A 22,004-nucleotide genomic window follows, 5' to 3' on the forward strand; every position below is an offset into this window, starting at 1 on the left:
GAGGGGGTAGAATACACAGCTTTGATCACCCCCACACAGGGTTAGCTGGTCCCTCCTGCTGAACTAGGACATCTAGTTACTTATTCAACTACTGGCAAACCTAAAATTAAAGGAGACTTGAAGCTTGAAAAGAACCTAACCATGCTCTCCATAACTAGCGGTGCAATTCACAAAACTTGCTAAATTACTGTTGGTGGTAGATCATTATGACAATATTCATGATTGCATTGTCCTGTAGTTTTCAAATAACTAATTATAATGGATAAGGCAATATTATATGCAGAACAGCGGGATTAAGAACACCTCATAGAGCACAGACTGGAAGTACCTAAGTATTTTTGGGAACAGACAGGATAAAGCTCAGCAATAATCTTATCAAAAACATGCTGTCAAAAAAGGCTCTCAACAATAAAACAAACAAAAGAATCCTTGTTAGTAAGATACCCTGGAAAGAGCACAGACCTTGTTTTCTGTTGGGCATAGTGACAGAAAACCTGCAGTGCTTAAACACAATTTGAGGAGTAATAGTACTGTGTTCAGTTAAACTTTGGGTATTTTATAAAGGAGAACTCTTGGACATTATAGGAAGCCTCATCTGTCAATCATCTGTTAAGAAAGAAAACTGAAGTTGTAAATCCATGAGACTTGAAATAGATGTTTTGGGAAAGTAAATCTATCAGGATTGAACCGGGATGATCTCTGTTAGGCTTGAAACAAACAAAAAAATTCATCTATTCAATCTATAAACTGCTGTGGTCGGACGAGTAATAATACTTAATTGACAGGAAAAATCCTGTTAATCCTTATTTACTTTGTTAGTTTTTGTGAGGTGAAATTAAATGGCTCACATAACTCAAGCAAAAGGATCTGGGTTATTGACGTTTTTCTGTTCTACTTCCTTCCTTGATAGATGTTTGCTTTTTTTTTTTGCATGCAATTTATTTCATATGTCTTGTGTACATTTTTACCTTCAGAAGCTGACAAGATATTTCCTAATCAATGAATTAATTAAGGGGTTTTTTAAGAGATAAGACAATAACACGTTTTTTATTAGTTTTCTTTATGTGTCATGGTCATCTTTACACTTTTTCAAACTAAGCAGTGGTTTAATGTTCATGCAACTTTTTGGCGCTTGTTTATTTACACTCTTTGAATTCCAACATCTCTGTTAGCTGACTAGAAGTGTAGCCTGGATTAAACTTCAAACAAGGCCTCTGATTTTTAGTTTCTGACTTAATTTCTGACTGAATTACACAGTTCCTAATCAGTTGTGAATGATTAACTAAACCTACTGTGGAGACTTGAGTTTCTACGTTTTCCCATCTTATGTGAGAACTGTGAAGACAATATCAACAAAGTTTTCATGTAAAATCATTGACACAGCACGCCATAAGTAATTTTATCCAAATTCTTCCCTAGTGAAATATGAGTGACCACTCAAAGTACATATTTTATTTATTTGCTGTATTTCAAATGCCTCGTTTCTTTTTTTTTGTTTAGTTTGGTTTGGATTTTTTGGTGGTTGGGCTTTTGGAGGGGTTTTGTTTTGTTTCATTTTTTTGTTTTGTTTTGGGGTTTTTTTTGTTTGTTTGTTTGTTGGTTTGGTTTTTTTATTATATTCACCTTCTGGGTTTTTTTTTCAATTTGATTTTATTACCCAAGTGCTGAACAGAGTGATTTGCTTCCACTGCACATTCTGCAAGTACCTAGGAGCCATTCTATCTTCTCCTGGAATTGGTTTTTTGCATTCTCTGGATCAAATGCTTTATGCTAATATTTTATTGTATTTTTAGCATTTTATTATCATAGGCAATTTACCAAGTGATTTTATTATGCTTTACATGCCTTTGTGCTGTTGAAATATTAGCTAACCAATTTTTAAGAAAAAAAGGAGCCATATCAACTGTAGTACAAATCAAATTCTTGAAGACCTACTGAAGAGAATGTCTCCACTTATTTCACCAAATGACTTTCAAAATGAGAATGCAGTTCAAAATTTTCAAAATCAACTGTGTTATGTAAAAACTATAGTGTTTAACAACCTAATAACAACAGTGCACAAAAGCCAAGGACTAGGATTGCAAGTACAAAAGTCTTGATTATTTTTTGCAGATGCAACAATGGCAACTTCCTTAAGTTATTGTCGGAATTTTTTATTTTTCCCTATGGAATAAAAAGAAATGCTTGTCCTATTCTTTCTATTCATGTTAAAAAGAGATTTGGAGCTGGAATATGTATACATTCATATATATGATTTCATAAATACATACAAGTATTTTGAAATCTGATGTGATACATTGTAGGCAAACATAATTTGTTATCACTTGCTACAGTTTATTGAAATCAGAAGTCATCTAACTGAAGCTGATTTCAAAGCATTATTCATATAGATTCCTCCAGGAGAAGAAGTGACAATATATGGAAGAGTAGGTGTTAAATTAAGTTCTCTTTGGCTGAAAAGTGTCACCATTTAATTTACTCAAAGTAGTTTTAAGTCCATTGACACTAATACACATGAATTGTGTTTTAATAAAGATAATACTTTCCACTCCAGGAATATAGGTATTCTAGAAGAGGAAAAAAAAAGGCAAAAGAAATGAAAGTAAAGAAACATGAGCACAAGTAAAAGTGTCAGATTCAACTGTGAGAATACACACATGCACAAGCAGTAATATAAGGTGAACAAAGATATTCAACTACTATTTGAGCTGCTTTATTACCAGGCATCATACTATCATTTCACTCAACAGACAGTGGGAGCTGCTGAGGCATAATATGCTTGAAACATTGTATCTTCAGTTCATAACTGAAAACTGAATTTGGTGGCCCTCTATATGTCCATTATCTCCCATTTATTTTGTATTTATATAGTGTTCACCTAAAATGTGTAGTGGACAGGAATGTACTCTTTCAAAATACCCAGCAATAAATACTCCCAGTCCTTGCCTAGCATCTCTATATGATCTCATTTTTCATCCATTAAAACAATAATACTAGAGTGGATGGAAGTGTTTCTACACAGACTTGGGGCTAGACCAGAAAGCAGTGACTTTGGTTATGTGCAGAACAAGGCTGTTGCCATCTTCCACTCTTCAGGGAGCAGAGGGATATTCTAGTTTCGTCATTCTTCACACAGAACAACTTTGGTACTGTTTCCAAAAGCAGTGACATGACTCGCATTTGAGATCCTTTCCTTCATTGCAAGTCGCTTCCAAGAACTGCATGGTATCAGTTGAATTCAGTGATCCAGAGGCATGTACTGCCTTTGTGTGCCCAGGTGTGTGGCATCATCACTTTCCCCATACGTCGTAAAGCTGAGATGGCATGGGGGCCTGCAGAGTGCACCAGTGCATCTTGGCTTGGGGCAACAAGCCTGCATGGGGCACCACGACATGCCCACATAGATTTTAGAAGCAGCTTTAGGTGCTTCTGAAAATGCAGTCACCCCATCTAACTAGCTTGAGTGATGAGTGTTGTGATGGAACTAGAAAGACAGCATAGCATGACTGCTTTCAAACAGCTGACAAGACCTTTATGTGAGTGCGCATCTTGATTGTGCTAAATTGCAGCACACACAGTGATTGTCCAGCCTGCAGAGAAGGATCATTGTGTTTGGATCACATTGCTCACGTTTAGTCTTTTGCTGGCAGATCCTAATAATTACTGATTACTGTTCTGGTAGTGTTTGTAATACTAACTGCTAAAGTACATGATTTTTATTTGGGTTTTAGGCTTTTACCCTCCAGCCAACAGCCACACCAGCAGGCTGGAACAGGCAGACTTTAGCTTTGATTTTCTGTACATCATTGACATTGAGATATAAGAAAACAGCATTTGTTGAGGGATACTAAATAGCCGCCGTTCGACTACTATCTGTGGTCCAACGAGGCACGATCGGGCACAGAGAAGCCGGCATGACTAGAAACGTTTCATCAGCTATCTAGACCACGCTGACATTCCCTCTGCTACAGCTTTCACTCTCTTGTCCCCGTTACTGCTCCGCCAGTTTCTCCCCTTCGGGTGCCTTTCTGCGGATGATGTCCCGCGCGGACTGGAATCCCGTTCCTTGCCGGAGAGGATGCTGAAGTGAGGCCGAGGTCCGCGCAGGGACGGAGGACCGAGAACGCCCACGCCCGGGACCGAGACGGACGCGGTGGTACGCGAGTGACCTCCCGGGAGGGAGCGCTGGGTTCACCGCTGGTCGAGCGTGTGTGACGCTGCCCGCCGAACGAGGTGGCGGGCGGGGGTGCGGGGCAGGGTGCAACGGGGCGGGGACGGCCCCGGGAGCTGCAGGGCAGCGGGTGCCGGGGCACCTGCCCGAGGGGGCGGGCAGGAGGCGGCCCGGCCCGCCCTGACGTCACGGCGCTCCGGCAGTACAGTCTGACAGCCTGGGCCGAGCGCTGCTGCGGCAGGCTGCGAGGGCGGCCCGGCTGCGCGGCGGCGGGACCTGCGCGGCGCCGCTCGGCTCGGCTCGGCTCGGCTCGGCTCCGCTCCGCTCCGCTCCGCTCCGCTCCACTCGGCTCCGGTCTGCTCCGGTCTGCTCCACTCTTCTCTGCTCTGCACGGCTGCAGCGCGCCGCCCTCGCCATGTCGGTGGCCGGGCTGAAGAAGCAGTTCCACAAAGCCACGCAGGTACCGCGCCCCCTCTCCGCACGTGGGTTCGTGCCGCTGCGGTGCGCTCCGCTGCTAGCGGCGTGTGCGTGGGCAGGCACGGGTGTGTACGGGTGTGTGCTGTGCGCGGGTTTCCACTCGGGTGCGCAGTGACTGGGATTCGCGGATATTGTGCCCGGTCGTGCGTGATGAGCGTGCGTGCGAGGGGCTGTGAGTGTGTCTGCACCCGTGTGCCTGCGGCGCGAGTGGGTCACGGCTTCCCATGAGCGTGAACCGATGTGTGCGGTGGATGTGCACGGGATGGGGGTGGTTCTGCACGGGTGTTCGTGGGTGCGCGGTGCATGTCTGCGGAGGTCTGTCTCCCCCTCTCGACACCGGCCGCGCTGCGGCAGGGGGCAGAGCCTCCCGGGATGCGGGAGGAGGTCCTGGACTGCCCTGTCCTCCCCGCTTAGAGCCCGCGGAGTTGGCTGCTGAGGCAAATACCGCCGTGGCCCTCGAACCTTCCCTACCAAGGGGCTGTGCACCGTGTTTCCGTAGGCATTCCTGACTTTGGGAAAACAGCAATGGGCATCATCTTTTTGTTTTCTGGATCTACACTACATCTGAAATCCGAGTAATGTGGTCTGGTTCTGTTGCTTTAGTCATAGTGTGATATTGCAGGAAGGTCAGTATGGGTGTTCCACCAGTCTTCGAAGTGTTTCATGATGCAAAATCTGTGTGCTATTATCTGCAAGAGTACAATTTCTGAATTGGGTTCTGACTCAGCATGGTTTGGACATAAATCTAAAATGGTTTCATAAAAGTCAGTGGAATTGCTTTGGATTTAGAGATCTGAGACGAAGACCTGTGCAATGTGCAGTTTTTTTGTTTACAAGTAAATACAAAATCTCCACTTATTTCCTTCTAATTGCCATTGCAGGCATCTTCAAGTAACAGTCTTGGTCATTGCAAGCAGTCTGTTGTGCAGGTCACTGCAAGCAGTCTGTAGGTTCGGGGACACAACAGCCATGCGCTGCGCTTTCTAGTACATCTCATCTCTTTCATCTCTTGTGCACTATGGGGAGATGTTCCCTAAAAAAAGGATTGTTAATACAAGTATTTGACCAAATTCTGATTTCCAATACCCGGCACTTACACCGGTACCTGTTATAACTCTGAAGGCAATGAGTTATATCAAGTTCCATCATGCGCGCATGCTAGCATTGAATGACATTGTGTCTCACCTTTAATGCCACATTGTGTTGCATTGGTAAAATAACCCTCACAAGAAAACTGCCGTACTCAAAACAGATCAGTAAGGAACAGTTAGAGGTGTCTGAGCCCACGCTGCAATGCCCATCTGCTGCTGCTACTTTGTCGTTTCTACTGCTGCATCCTACAGTACTATCAGAAGCCTGGAATCATCATTACTGCACTGACATCTGGTACTGGAAACAAGAATTTCAGTGTCTGTTCCATCCACGTTTAAGAAGCAGGCAAACTTAAGTTCACTTTTAGTACTAGGAATCTCAGTTCTGCATTACTGTAAGCTAATGAGAATGTGTCTGCAGCAGCAGGGAGGAACATCTTTTGAGGGAACGTGGTGTGAAAGGTCTGTGCATGCTTTTTGTCCTTCAGATGACACTCTCACAGTGATTGTCAGCAGTAACGTCATTGAGAAGGAGGAAAGAGTTTTAGCTGTCTGGAACCAAAATATTAACTCTCTGATGCAGATTTAGCAGCCTGACATCTGATAACCCAGGGATTTTTGGCCTCAGCCTTGACTTTCACAGTTTGTTTTCATGCAGGCTGTGAATACACACGCATGCATGAGAATGACTCACAAGTGTATTTCAAGACAAAACTGCCTATTGGCATGTTTGCAGTATGAGTGAGAAATCCAGTACTTAGCTTTGATGAATAATCCTTTTGCCCAGCCATTAAACCCCAGATGAAATACAGGTTGACACTGCTGGTATGAGTGAAGCTTCCCAAATAGGACCAAACAAATTGAAGTTTTAAAAATTCTAAATTATTAATTTGGTTCTTACTTATGTTTTTGTAATATGAAATGTTATTGTAATAGAGTCCTAAGTCCTATCAGGAACAATTTCAAGTTATTTCTCATTATTTCTCAGGTGTCTGTGTCATTTAACCCAGTTTAGCATTGTAAAGTCTTGAATTCTCTGGTTTAATTTCATTCTATCTTTAGTGCTATTATTCTTGTTGTAACAACAGTACCCTGTAAACAGGTGGAGTTAATGAGTGTACAGTATTGTTAACACATAATACTATTCCAGTGAAAAGTAAAAATTTGTGGTACAGAAAAAGGTTTTCTTTCATTCAGAAGCCTTCTTCCCACAGGTCAACATAAAATAATGTGACTTCCACATTGTTTTATACAACGTAAGGATTTTGTTTTCATTCATAATTATTTTACTTGTAAAATGTCAAACTAACCTGCGTGAAGTACTGTGAGTTTAGAAACCATGCTGAAGAACTTAATGCCTGTCAAATTCCTTGCACCAACTGCAACAGCAGTGAGTCATTGAAAAGCAGGAGGATAGTTTGCGCCACCTAGAATGTCTTCACCCTTTTGCCTTTCAGAAAAACTTTTATGGTTCTACCTCTGTGCAGCATCATACAGTTTAGAAGAAATGGTCCTGAGTTTGCAAAAGCATGCTGAGTCTGGAAGTCATGACATTAATACAGAATTGCAAGATGCTAGATTGACCAATATGGAGCAGGTTAGATTATTCATTTACTTCTATTATCCACAGAGCACCTAAGAGGAGAAGTAAGGCCATTTGAATGCTGCTGCGAATTTGTAAGACATCCTGGAGCTAGGAAGATTGCTCTAAAACGTGTTTTTCCACAAATGAGCAACAAAGTGCTGTGCCTCCAAATGGTCCCGATCTCTTTAGGCATGCAGACTCCTTTTCCATTAGTTGTCTGTGTGACTGGGAGAATATTGCTTCTGCAGGTTTGTGTACAGTTTTAAAACTACCACAGTCACTTTGGGTGATACAGATTTGACAGTCTGGGGCATTTAAACTGTTGTTTTAAAATAGCATGAGCTTTCTTTCCACATCACTGAATTCGTTGCATAATATGGTTGTAAGGCAAAGTCAAAACTAAGCTTACACAAAGTAATAATTTCACAGAAAAAGAAATTAACAAAAATTCTGGGAATGGCTACATCCGATGTTCCCCTGGAAACCACTGAATAAATATGACTGACTTTAAATAACAATCTCTATGTGTTGATTTGAACCAAGAGCCTGTAATATTTAAAAGCCTGTTTATGTGTTCTGCTTTTTTTTTGGTACATGATTTAATTTGTCTCAACACCAATATAAAATTAACCAGTTTATACAGTTTTATAGAGAAGAAGGTTTGATAATTAAAGAAATATCTGAAGAAATTACTTCTCCACTCATCATTTTCAGTGGTTTAGATGCCCTGACTTTTAGGTGGAGGGTGCTGTGCTTCCCTTTTAACAAGGCAGCCTGTGAATTGCCCAGTAAGAGAATGGCCCTGGTGACTAATAAGAAGCAAATGAGTCTCCTGCCTTGCTGTGCTATTACCCATAAAATTCTGTGGCCTTCATAGGGATTCTGCATTGATCAGACCTGTCTGCCTAGGTTCATTTGCAAAAAAGAGAACATTAGGATTAAGGCAGGGTTGAGCTTGAGTTTGAAAACATTGATAATATGTTTAGAAAGTGTCCTGAAGGAGTGTCTACTATTTAACACAGATGAAAAAATATTCTGAAGGTGTGCATAACTGTAAACTTGTGTTTCCATTGAAATCAGTAGGAATATGAGTATGATGGACATTAATCTCCTTGTCCAATGATTTTTGAATTGTGGTTCATGTGTCTGAATGTTTTTTTTAATTCCTTGGTCAGAAGTTTGTAAAATATTTTTCACTGGAATGAGTGAAGCAATGCTTTACATACAAAGTGATTTCCACACTTGCTAAACTCTTGAACTGCAACTAACCAATTGTTACTGTTTCGTGTTGATATCAGTATTTCCCTGAATCCCCAGCAACCCTGTATTCAAAATCTATTCCTGACTGTCCTGCAGTATTGAGTGGGTCCTGTGCATTCTTGCAGCCTGGGCTCTTCCAGTCATATGATGTCACCTGTCTTTTCCAACTGACCATGACTGAAGCTGGGCTCACGCTGAGTCTGCTTATCTCCTTCCATGTTTCTTCTCAGCCTCACCCGCCAAATTATGATCAGTTTCTCTATTTGTAAAGGTAGGTAGGGAAATCTGTCTGGGAAGCTGGACAACACTGTACTTCTCCTAGAGCAAATACTTGCTATGTATTGCTTATGTTGTGCTTAATGAGCTTCATTCTCTTGATGTGAAAACCTATGAACAAGCTTAGGAAGGAGGAAGGAGAGTCATTTGCAGGGTGGTGTGACACTGAGGACAGGGCCCAAACAGTCTGCTAGAAAGCTCTCTTCAAGAAGCATGCACCAGCACAAGCTGTTGATTTCTCTCAGTATGGAGAGGCATATTTTGAGATGAGGGAAAGGGAGCAAATTTTTGATCTGAAAATAAAGATTATTTTTGGAAAAAATATTGACTTAGCTGCAGAGAGGATTATTTCCACAGCAGGTAGGGAAATTCCTTCTATTTGTGCACTCTAGCTTGATTGCCAGATACATTATTCACATTTGGCATAATTCCCATGTGTCATTTTATTGATATTACATAATTGAAAGGATGAAAAATCGACTTTAATCTGAATTGCCTGTTAGTTGGATACTGTGTAACCCTTCTGAGTTGATGGCTTAAACAGTCTGCTCCGGTTGAAAACCCTGTTTCTAAATCTGATTGAAGGACCTGGTGCTTTGTGTGCAAAAGAGTTAATGGCTTTTTTTTTTTTTTTTGGTGGGGATTTCTCAAGCATCTATTACTGTAGTATCTTTCCACCTGATAAATGCAGTTTATGTTTTTACGTTAGTGTGTGTATATAAAAGCTGGAGCATTGAATGACACACACATCTGTAAATTTGCTCCCAGTGATCTCTGGAGGCAAAGAATACCTATGGATGCTATGCTCAAAACACAGCCTGCACCAGATTTTTGTTTCGTATCTTTACTTCCATCTTAACTGGAAACATTACACAGCACAGAAGAACTGGCTGCTCTTGGTCATTCATGCAAAACAGTCTCTTTAATTTTTAAATGTGCTCTCGTGACTAGCATACTCCTGAAACAGTGTAACCAGATTTTGCAGATATTACTGCACAGAAGATTCTGTAGTTTTAGGTACCTGTTGGCTGCAGTTTTGGGAGAGATGCTGGGTTGATGTTACACATTTCTTATCGAGGATGGAGAGTTGAGGCACTTTAATACTGATTGTCAAGACCTAGTAGCATGCTGGTGAAGCCTTTGACTTTTAAAAGTTTTACAGGAGGGAAGGCATTGGAAATCTGCTTTGCAGGCCTCAAGGAGCTGTTGCCTCTCTGTGAAAGATCTGTAGTGAAACTGTATGGGCAGCATTTAGTGGGAAATGCCCTGATGAAACAGGCTCATGACCCTGTGTCAGTGAATGTCTGTGGTACACTCAGGGGCAGCCAAAACATTCTTGGCACAACATTCCTCAGAATTAAAAAGTCTCCCTTTTCCTGCTTTCCAGAAATTTCTGTGACGCTGGTTCTTAATTGCTTCTCACGTAGTGGCCCTTGATGGGCAGTGGTCATGCTGATCCTGTCTTAATATATGATGGTATTCAGACAAAAGAAAACCGAGCTACGTATGGTATTATTGCAATGATGTTTGCCACAGCAGAATTACCTAATCTTCAGTTCTTACCTAATCCTGCACTTAATCCTGGAGACAAAATAGTAGCTTTTTTATAATCTGAAGTTATAGCACATGGCACAGGAATCCATCCAGTCTGTCACAGAAGTGCTAAGAGTTATTTTTGTTTTCTTCCATAGCAGAGAAAAAAAGAGGGAAATGAATATTTACTGTGCTAATGTTTTTCACAAGCTTTCCCTTCATGGAGGCTCTGCAGACATGCGTGGGAAGACATGAAAAATTAGAAGTGGCTTTTTGAAATTCAGTGTATTTTCAGTTTGTCTGTGGATAGAAACTACTGTGGTGGACCTGGACAGAAGGAATTATGGATATGTAGTTGTAGTACTGATGATGCTCTTATGTCCATGATGGAGGCCATATCCTTGTAACTAAGGAGGCTTTAATTTTTTTTTCTATTTTGTAGACAGAAAATGTACTGATGTAGTTGTTGCAAGATCTCTCCAAAGGGCAGTGGTTTTCTCTTACCTTCTTTGCCCATCACAAAAAGAAGTGTTATTTGATCCCAGTGAAGGTGCTGCTGAGGCAGCAGCAGCAGTGTTACCATGCTAGTGGCAGCATTTAAAGGTGGTTTTGTGTGCTACCAGAGGGCCTCCTGAAGGAATGAGAAATTCAACCACTGGTTTGGGTAGTGGGTCTGTCACACTGGGGGAGGGCTGGTGAATTGAATGTACATCTGTTTCAGAATAGGTAGGTACCACTAGCTGGGATCGTTGTCAGCATTGACATAATTTTCATCGGGCTGTGTTTTGGTCCTGTATTCCTTGGGTTTGTTATTGCTGTCAAAAGAGGATACAATACTGAATTCTTTGTAAGCAGAAGTTCTAAAATAGAGAAAAATGTTGTCTTTGCCCCTTTATTTCCCTCTGTTTTGATGACAGCAGAACACTTAACACTGTTAAAATATTTACAACCCTCTGTCTTCATATTTTTGTGAATTTCCATTTGATTTTTAATAATTTGTGGGTTTATATATCAGTTGTTAGTCTTTTGGATTGGTTAAATTCCAGTTTCTGTTGGCTGTCCAAGGTCTTTAAATGTGAACTGAGTTTATCCAGACATTTTGATGTAGGGCTTGTTTTTCACATTCGTGTTATAAAATTTGGTGACTATTGTGCAGAAACAATAAGGACAAAATTTATTTTCCGGTTAAAATGTTCTTAAGCACTAGACATCAGTTTTATTCTGCTTCTGGGAGTAAGAGTGCAGCCACAATAAAATAGGGTGGTAGCAGAACATGTGTACCAAAAGAGATGAAAGTTGGGGTATTTTTCTGAAGAAAGAAAATTTTATTGCACATTATTGTTGATGTCATCTTTTATGACTTTCAGTAGACTTACAGGACTTGCTCTTTTAAGCAGTACTAGCCAATTAATAGTTTTGCTGTGTTCTGTTGTGATCTGTACACTTTTCAGCTTCAAGGTATATGCCAGAAATTCCTTTTTCATGCAAAATCAATATAGATGCAGGAAACCATTAATAATTCATAAGGTGTAAATGTCAAAAATAATGTTTGCCTTTCCAGATGAGTCACTTAGAGCTTGTCTGTTTTGGGAAGTTATGGCGTCATAGTCTAAGGCCTGAATTTGAAGTGCTGCAATGTTATGGAAACAGCTCTGCAATGAATGGGTTTCCTTCTGCCAGTACAAGAACAGCCTTTCAACTTAATTGATTTTTTTTGGAAAGGAATTTGAGGACATCATACTTAAGACACATCCTTCCATTGTAAACAAAGTGCACAGAACTGGTTAAGGCATTAGAGATGAACAGTGAGTGTATTTTTCTAAACTAATTCACAAGCTGAATTTGTATTTCTCTATGAATCCTATCTTTTCCATGCAAACACAGTTACTTAGAACTGGGTTCTTCTTCGGTTGAAATGAACAGAGGTTTCAGTACTTAGAGGCACATCCTAATTGAGTATTCTGTTGGTTGCTTCATGCAATTTCTTACGTTGACCAGAAATGGATGGAATTTGATTTTATTTTCTACCATTGTGAAAGTAATTAAGAACTTCTAAAAAAAAGTGAAGCATGAAGAATATTAGAATCATAGAATCATAGAATCATAGAATCGTTTGGGTTGGAAAAGACCTCCAAGATCGAGTCCAACCCTTGGTCCAACTCTAGTCCATTCACTAGATCATGACACTCAGCGCCACGTCCAATCTGCGTTTAAAAATCTCTAGGGATGGTGAATTCACCACCTCTCTGGGCAGCCCATTCCAATGCCTGAGCACTCTCTCTGGAAAGAATTTTTTTCTGATATCGAACTTAAATTTCCCCTGGCAGAGCTTAAGCCCGTGCCCCCTTGTCCTACTGCTGAGTGCCTGGGAGAAGAGACCAGCCCCGACCTGGCTAGAACTTCCCTTCAGGTAGTTCTAGACAGTGATGAGGTCACCTCTGAGCCTCCTCTTCTCCAGGCTAAACAACCCCAGCTCCCTCAGCCTCTCCCCATAGGGCTTGTGCTCCAGTCCCTTCACCAGCCTTGTTGCTCTTCTCTGGACTCGCTCCTGCACCTCAATATCCTTTCTGAACTGAGGGGCCCAGAACTGAACACAGTACTCAAGGTGTGGCCTCACCAATGCAGAGTACAGGGGAAGGATCACTTCCCTGGTCCTGCTGGCCACGCTAGTTTTGATACAGGACAGGATCCCATTGGCCTTCTTGGCCACCTGGGCACACTGTTGACTCATGTTGAGCTTCCTGTCAATTAGTACTCCAAGGTCCCTTTCTGCCTGGCTGCTCTGCAGTCACTCTGTGCCCAGCCTGTATGGCTGCAGGGGATTGTTGTGGCCAAAGTGCAGGACCCGGCACTTGACCTTATTGAACTTCATCCCATTGGAATCAGCCCATCTCTCCAGTCTATCCGGATCCCTCTGCAGAGCCTTCCTGCCTTCCAGCAGATCGACACTCCCTCCCAGCTTGGTGTCATCAGCAAATTTGCTGCTGATGGACTCAATCCCCTCATCTGAATCACAGTAAAGATGTTAAACAGGACTGGACCCAACACAGACCCCTGGGGAACACCACTAGTGACCGGCCACCAGCTGGATGTAGCTCCGTTCACCAGCACTCTCTGGGCCCGACCCTCCAGCCAGCTCCTAATCCAGGAGAGGGTACACTTGTCTAAGCCATGGGCTACCAGCTTTTCCAGGAGTATATTATGGGAGACAGTGTCAAAGGCCTTGCTGAAGTCCAGATAGACACATCCACAGCCTTCCCCTCATCCACCAGGTGGGTCACCTGATCATAAAAAGAGATCAGGTTGGTCAGACAGGACCTGCCCCTCCTAAATCCATACTGGCTGGGTCTAATCCCTTGTCTACCCTGAAGGTGCTGTGTGATGGCACTCAGGATGAACTACTCCATAACCCTGCCAGGCACGGAGGTCAGGCTGACAGGCCTGTAGTTGCCAGGGTCCTGCTTGCAGCCCTTTTTGTGGAATGGGGTGACATTGGCCAACCTCCAATCATCTGGGACTTCCCCAGAGAGTCAGGACTGTTGGAAGATGATGGAGAGCGGCTTGGCAAGCTCTTCTGCCAGTTCCCTCATCACCCTGATATGGATCCCATCTGGTCCCATAGACTTGTTAGGATCCAGCTGGCTCAGTAAGATACTAACTATATCCTCCTAGAATACAGGAGGGCTTTTCAGCTCCCTCTCCCTGTCTACCAGCTCCAGAGGCCAGTTGTCTTGAGGGCCAACTGTCTTAACTGGTGAAAACTGAGGCAAAGTAGGTGTTAAGTACCTCAGCCTTCTCCTCATCTTCCTTAACTATATTTCCCTCCAAGTCCAACAGAGAATGGAGGTTTTCCTTGCCCCTCCTTTTGTTATTAATGTATTTATAAAAGGACTTTTTGTTATCCCTAAACTGAAATAGCCAAATTTACTTCAAATTCCACTTCTCTTTCCCTAATTTTTTTCCTGCATGACCTAGCTCTATCTGTAAATTCTTCATAAGTAGCCAGCCCTTTTTTCCATAGTCTGTAAACTTTCTTTTTATCCCTGATTTCTTTCAGAATCTCCCTATTTAACCAAGCTGGCCGTCTTCCCCTCCGGCTGGCCTTTCGGCACACTGGGACAGCCTGTTGCTGTGCACTCAAAATTTCCTTCTAAAAACATGTCCATCCCCCCTGGACCCCCTTGCCTTTAAGGGTTGTTTCCCAGGGTATGCTCTGAATCAGTTTTTTGAATAGGCCAAAATCTGCTCTCCGGAAGTCCAAAGCAGAGGTTTTAGTGGTGGCTCTCCTTACATCCCTGAGGACTGAAAATTCTATTATTTCATGGTCACTATGCCCAAGGCGGCCTCCAACCACTACATCATCTACCAGCCCCTCTCTGTTTGTAAACAGTAGGTCTAGCAGGGCCTTCCCCCTGGTAGGCTCATTTACCAGTTGATGAAGGAAATTGTCCTCTATACACTCCAGGAACCTCCTTGACTGCCTCTTCTCTGCAGTATGAAGCTCCCAGCAGATATGTGGCAGGTTAAAGTCACCCACAAGAACAAGGGCTGGAGATTTTGAGACATCTGCCAGCTACTTGTAGAATAATTCATCTCCTTCATCATCCTGGTTGGGTGGTCTGTAACAGACTCCCACAAGGGTGTCAGCCTTGTTGGCCTTGCCCCTGATTCTGGCCCACAGGCATTCAACCTTGTCACTGCTGACCTCAACTTCAACAGAGTCAAGAGACTCTCTAACATATAAAGCCACCCCTCCACCTCTCCTTCCCTGCCTGTCCTTTCTGAAGAGCTTGTAGCCCCCCACAGCAGCACTCCAGTCATGTGAGTCATCCCACCACGTTTCTGTGACAGCAACTATGTCATAGTTTTCCTGCTGCACTATGGCTTCCAGCTCCTCTTGTTTGTTTCCCATACTGCGTACATTGGTGTACATGCACTTCAGCTGGGCCATTGATTTCATTCTCAACTCGGGCTCTATGCTATATGGAGAGCCCATATTCAACAATATGCAGACATTTTTAGGAATCAAAATGTTTGAATGTGGAAATATCCCTTGATGCGCAAAATAATCACATGAATGCATGTTTATTGATTAGATTCCATCTTCCAAAGAGCCTTCTTGTTAGTAGTAACAAATGGAAGTTTGTCTTTCAGGAAGGATGGCTGGATCTTATGGTTACCTCTATTACTTATGGTCTAAATTTGGTTTTTAAAATATGAACAGAGCTGACAGGGAGTCTTCTTTTTTAAAAATTGCTGAAAAACAACTCTCCAAATATGAGGCAAATCCAAAATTATCAGAAGTGGATATGCTTGTTGCAAGCAGTAGGCATAATATGCCATACCTCTAGACTGTCGTAAGAATATACAGGTGAAAATGAGTTTCTAGAGGATAAGAAGATGTACTTGCTGAAAGCTGAGGCAAGCTTAGATAAATAATATAAATATTTAACTTGATGCAGAAAAATATTTTTTCTTCTATCAAATTATGTCCTATTTGTTTCACCTGTGTTAGCTGCTGCAAAGGGCACATGGCAGGAAAAGTTAAGCTTTGCATGGTAGGAATGGGATTCTCTTACTAAAGAAAAGGAGCAAGAGCCACAAATACCCAGTATCAAAAGGTACATACCTTTTTTCCTTTGTTTTGCAATGTTATAATTCAAAATAATGTAAGTCAGAGTTATTTGGGGTCTGCAGTTTTTCACAGATGTCACGTCCCTCCTCAGAGGTATGAATGCTTTATGAAGGCTGCATTTTTGTGGTCAAAAAACCTATAACACTTGAAATAAAACACCAAAGCTCTACAGCTTTTTATTCTGTTTTTTATTTTGCTGTAAACATGGATAGGAGTAAGATATCAAAAAGGAAGATGTTTGAGGATGAAAGACTGGGGAGGTCCACAACAGGAATCCTTGAAAACTGAGCAGAAGCAAATTCTCTCCACTAGTATGTATGGATGACCAACAGAGGCAGAAGGAATGGCAGACATGAGCACTTGGTATTTTCTACTTCATTAGCCTGCTATTTCAAGGATCCTCAGTTCCTCCTCTGTCACAGTGGTACTGGATAGTGTTCCAGCCCAGGCGAAAAGATGACAGTGTTCCCCAAACACATACAGCCTAAATAACACCAATGGGTTAAAGAGGTGAGCATGAATTTATTGGTGTCTGTCACTGTATGTGGAATCAAATGTGACTAACAAAGGGAAAAGTTAACATTGTTTCTAAGATGACAACCCCAGCTGTTGCAGATTTCCTGTCTCACAGGGAGAAAGAGTAAGAAGGAAATAGTCCTCTGTTGCTGTAATTTCAGGATTGTCTTTTAATAAAAACTGCTGGACTGTCACTGGAAAATAAGCTCTCCATGAGTTGGTGCTTGTTCCTTTCCTTAGGGAGAGTTCACTGTCCTGAGCAGACTGGCAGAGCCTTTATGTTTTGCACATGGAAATTTTCCCCAGTGCTGACTGCCAAAGGTTCTGCTAGGTTTTCATCAGCAAAGTCTCTGCTTCAAATCGTTGACTTATTCAAACAGTTCAGTGAAGCTCAAAACTCTCCCAGGCAGAAGCTGAACTCTGGGTTAGCGTGTTCCTGGGGCTTCCTGCAGCACTGTGACGTCTGTGCTGGGGCCTGAGGTGCTGTGAGTGACTGAAAGTACCTATCCAGGCTGCAAAGGCAGAATGCAGTTACACTTACTGGCTGTAGAGATGTGTGGCTTTTCATGATGAAAAGCAAGTTTGCCTTGTGAAGGAGGGGTGAGACCCTGTTAGTTTAACATGAGAGAGCATTGCTGCATACTCTTGGATAAGAGTTTCAGTGTATCTGTAGAAATAGAGCTGTCCTGCTCTCTGATGCTCAATGCAAATCATAAATTATATACATTCTATATATGTTCTTCTTTCTCAGAAGAATGTAAATCTCTGGACATGTGCAGTTGTGGTACTTTAGGTCTAGAAAGCCTTGACTTCGGGAGCCATGTTTTGACTGTATGATTTCTTGACATCTTGTATGTACTGGCCAAGAAAGCAGCTAAGCATGCTTGGGTTGAGATTTTGACTGGGGCCTCCTGGTTCCACTGCAGAATTTATTTTAATAATAAAATAGGTTTCTGAGGTATAAACAAGTTGGAATGTGCTTGGACTTCAATTTGAAAATATCTGCTGGACTATAGGAGAAAATTCAGTGATGCCCAAGGGCTGGCCTTATCCTCATTTCTGTTGCTGTAATTTGGGCTCTGGTAGGGTAACTGCTGATTTACTCCTCTCCTCTTAAGAACAAGACAACTTCCCAAATAATACATTAAAATCAGCTATGTTGGATTTCTACCAACATTTAAAAAATGCAGGCAGACTCCCTGAGCAGATCTGGAAGCTTCCCTAGAGACACACCAATATGGTGCTGTTATATTTTGTCACTTCTGAAAGACTTTTTCTCTGTTCTTGCACAGCACATTGGAGCAAAATAGATTTGAAAATTTAATGAAGCTGCAATAAAACATCCTATTCTAATTCCATGTTTTTTTCTAATTTCATGTTTTTAAAAAATGGAAATCAAATCAGAAACATAAGTAACAGCCCTGTAGATGGCCGAGTCAGAGGGCTTGGAGTTGAAACGCAGGGCTTTTGAGAGCATGTGATGGAGCAGGTAGCAGAAAACCAGCAAGAGGGAAGAGTGGGGCCAAGTGTTGACTTTTCATGCTGTGTTTTAGTAATTTTATTAGCACTACCCTGAGGACTTAACGGAAAAGCATATAAGAATATTATGTTTTTTTTATCTTCTTTTACTATAATGTGAATGTAGTCGTGGTAGGACTCTCAGAAGTCATCATGTGTCTGGCGTGTCCCTTTCCTGGCTTAAAGTATCTGTGGTTGTCCTTGAGAGTTACTGTTTTTGTGGTTATAGACTTAAGTTGTGAAATGTCGAAGCTTAGCAGCACTAGGAACCATGGGTGAGTTAATGCCATCTTGCTCCTTAGTATATTACCAGGTAAGAGCTGAAAATGCTTTGAAATGCTGTTGCCCTGTTTTTGCTTGCATGGGAGTGCTTGGGAGGTTAGTTTCTGTACAGTTAAGAAGAAAGCCACTTTTTGGCTGCCCTATGCTAAGCTGTGGGGAAGCCTTGATGGAAAGATACAGGAAGTCTCTCCCATCACAGATAAACCTAAGTCTCTGATAAAAAGTCCCAGTGAGGAGTAGAAGGGGAGGAAAAAAAAAAGGTAAAGGGAGCGATAGAGAAATTAAAGCATATTTATACCAACTTTATATCCTGCCACAACCTTCCCAAGTCTGTGCCAACAGGAAGACCTCTGCAGTGCACTGTTCTGCAACCAATTCTCTTTCCATATTTCTGCTACAAAGTGACCAGGAGGCCAGGAAAAATGACTTTTGGCTCTTTTTCCATGCCAGCATTTGACATCTGAGGAATTTCTTGCAGCATTTGTGGACTTAGTTTTCTCTGCACCATCTCTGTGTGACCAAGTTGCTGAAACTCAAGCAATTAATTCATTGTGTCTATGATTGTGACTCTCTGGCTCTACTGAAATAATGTGTTTGGTTAGCAGGCTGGAAAGGTTGGGTTTTGTGCTGATACCTTGGGGTTTTTTTAAAGGCAAGAGTCCTGTCATTAACAGCTGCTCTAAATTATGATGCATAACCAAGACTTACAAAAATTTTCCTAGTATTTTGCCTCCTATGGAGACTTTAGGCAAATATACAGTGGAGGAGATACTCACTAATGGAGGTGGCATATGACTTTAATTAGCAGCAAGAAAATGTTCTGCAGACTAAATGCTGCTGATTTGGGCTATTTTGCTCATGTATTTTATCTTAAGTGTTCAGAGGTCACTTTTAACAAAATCATTTGTTGTGTTAGTTGTTTTGTTTGTTTGGTTTTTTTTCAAGTAGCATTTTAGCAGTATACAATCCCAAACATTAAGCAGACATTACAGAATCCAGACATTTTAAAAATAGTAGTGCCAACTCCTTCTTTATTGAATTGCCTTGACTTTGCAGTTTAAATTTTGTTCTCTCAAGGGCAAAACTTAGTGTTTTCTTATAATCATATGTTTGTAAGAATTAAGAGTTTTGAGGGAGTAACAACATATAGCAGCAGACAGATGACAGGCATTGCAAAGACCTGTCAGTAATTCCTATGAACTGTTTTGTCTCCTTAAAGTTTACCTCCTTTGAGAGCTGTTCTAGTTTAAAATGTGTGCCAGGTATTTGACAGTGTGTGGTTGTGCCCCTCCCTCTTGCTTTCTTTCAGATAGAGTGATGTGGCAGCTGACTTGAAATCCTGAGGCAGTCAGTGTCTATGTTGGAAAGTCGCACAGTGCAAATGGGTTGTGAAAACTGCAGGAAATAGTCTTGGTCCAGGAGGACTTTTCTCTGTCATGTGAATATGTAAAGGCTTTTTTCACACAGCTGTGAAAAGCTCAGTGTTCAGCTGATGAGCTGACTTGAGTTTTAAATTTAGTAAATTGCTTGGCTACTACTAACTTACTTTGCAAGCAAGGGTGTAGGTAGACACAACAAAACTCTCATCATCCCTGGAGAAAGGAAATAATTTAGATTTATGGACCAAGAGCTCTGTATTTTAAGAAATAGTGTAATAATGAGCAGATGTGGCAGAGCAAGTTTCTTTACCACTGTTACAGAAGCATGAAGTATGAAGAGACCAGGATAGAACTGAAAAACTCACTGGTGCGGTTGGTAACACTGCTGTCTTGCCATCAAGAAGTGTCATCTTCAGCAGGTCTGAGGTACTTGTACAGCACTGATTGTTCACACCTCTTAGGTTTGGATCATGCAAACCTGGATGTCTGATGAGGAACCACTTCTATGCTCCATAGTGAGCTTTTATGTCTGCCATAGTTGGCCTAAAAAGTAACAGATCCTTAAATCTTTTTTTGTGCACCCAAACATAAACTAGGCAATGTATAATTGTCTTAACTAAGGGATTCTCACTGCCAGTGCAAGCTCTGCTGTGAATTCCTCTCAGTACTTTGCATCACTTTTGTTTCAACAATATGCCAAAGCTGTGACACTGGAGAAAGAGCTGCAAACTCGTGAGGAAACTGTGAATTCATGATCTCTTGGTATGCCAAAGAGGATGACTATTGTAAACACAGCTCTGAGGGCAAATGTCTATTTATCCTGTTTTTCATTGCTGTTATGTATCTCTTTGGGTTTTGTCAATAGAAGCCATTGTCCTCATGCAACCAGAATCCAATGATTAGAGTAGCATATGATCTTGCCTTACGCTGGTCTTGCTGCTGAGGCATGTGGTGTAATTCCTGATTTGCTAGTTTACTCATCTGTGCCGTGCTGGTGAGCTGCCATATTTGTTTCTTGTCAATTACTTGAAAGGCATTGTTTTAAAACTACTTTTCTCAGAAGAGACAGACCTGAGACATACCAGCTGAGGTTTTGCTGTTGACCAAGCAATCAGTGGAAATGAAAGATTTGATGGATTTAACCTCATTCAATATGCAGAGCTCATTGTAGGAACTTGAACATCTTACGTGAGTATGAGAAGTCCCTGGACTGTGCATCTCTCTGAAGAATCAAGATGATCTTAGCAGCCCTGCATGGTAGGGGCATGTGGATGGCAAAATTTTCAAGGCTGCATGGATCTTTGAAGTTTTTAGAAAGCCCTCTCTGTTACTGAGAGCAGCCATGTAATGTGGATAATTTTTTTTTTGGCCTTTAGATGTTTCTAAATCAAATGTCATCTCTGATGTTCTTTACTGTCATGCTGGAGAAAGGATGCTTATCTGTACTTATGCAAATAGCCTTTGTGAGAGGTCTGTTCCTTCTGTTTACTTATGTTTTCTAGGGCTGTTACAATTTTCCCCTAAGACTTAATGGTGTTTTTGAGCAATATTGCAAGTGGTCTTGGACCTTTAATAAAATTGCACAGAATTGTCCAAGCAGTGGACAAACCTTAACCTGAATAAACTGTGTTGTACTTCTTTTTCAGTGTAGTGTTTAATGGAGTTGCACACAGCAGAGGTCTGAGATAGTGTGCCTAGGTAACAACACAGTGATGCTTTGCCCTTAAACTGCTATAGCTCATGCTGCAAGTAACTATAAGAAAGGCATATCCCAGTGCGTGTTACATATACACCCAGCCCTCTGCCTGTGTCCTTGCTGCTGAGAAGACAAAACCACACTGACACACACTTCGTTTATACACCTTCCCAGATACTTCCTTCATACATATACTCACTCAGTATGCACAGTTTTATGGCTCAATTGCTTGAATGATGTCGTGAAGAGTAGCTGTCCCACTGAGACTAACCCAGCCTTGCCTGTTTCCAGATATCTTGGCAGTTGTCTACTTTTGGGGTGATGTGTATGTGGCAATTACTCTTCCTCTCCTCTGGTCCTTGTTCTGTCTCAGGATCTATGAAGTTCTTACGAGCCATATAAATACATGACTTGTACTTGCCTTTATTTACACTACAAATGTGTTTGTTTTTAAAGCAGTTCTTCTACCCACACCACCATCATTTTCCTGCTAATTTCTCCTCCTCATGCTCTGTGGAAAGACCTGTGAGTCAGTTTCTGCTTCTCTGCATTTGGAGACCAATTTAAAATTCTTGGATGCAATGA

General features: G+C 41.8%; 1 protein-coding gene across 1 annotated transcript in view; it reads left to right on the forward strand.

Moving 5' to 3' along the window:
• The first annotated feature begins 4,033 nt into the window (after positions 1-4,033).
• Positions 4,034-22,004, forward strand: part of SH3GL2 (SH3 domain containing GRB2 like 2, endophilin A1) — a 112,979-nt gene continuing 95,008 nt past the window's right edge. Inside the window, exons 1-2 of the mRNA XM_071581319.1 lie at positions 4,034-4,156; positions 4,375-4,631. Coding sequence (XP_071437420.1) covers positions 4,587-4,631 — 45 coding nt within the window. The 5' untranslated portion in view covers positions 4,034-4,156; positions 4,375-4,586. The remainder of the gene's footprint in view (positions 4,157-4,374; positions 4,632-22,004) is intronic.

The sequence above is a fragment of the Pithys albifrons genome, chromosome Z, assembly GCF_047495875.1.
Source record: "Pithys albifrons albifrons isolate INPA30051 chromosome Z, PitAlb_v1, whole genome shotgun sequence".
In the NCBI taxonomy this organism is placed as follows: domain Eukaryota; kingdom Metazoa; phylum Chordata; class Aves; order Passeriformes; family Thamnophilidae; genus Pithys; species Pithys albifrons.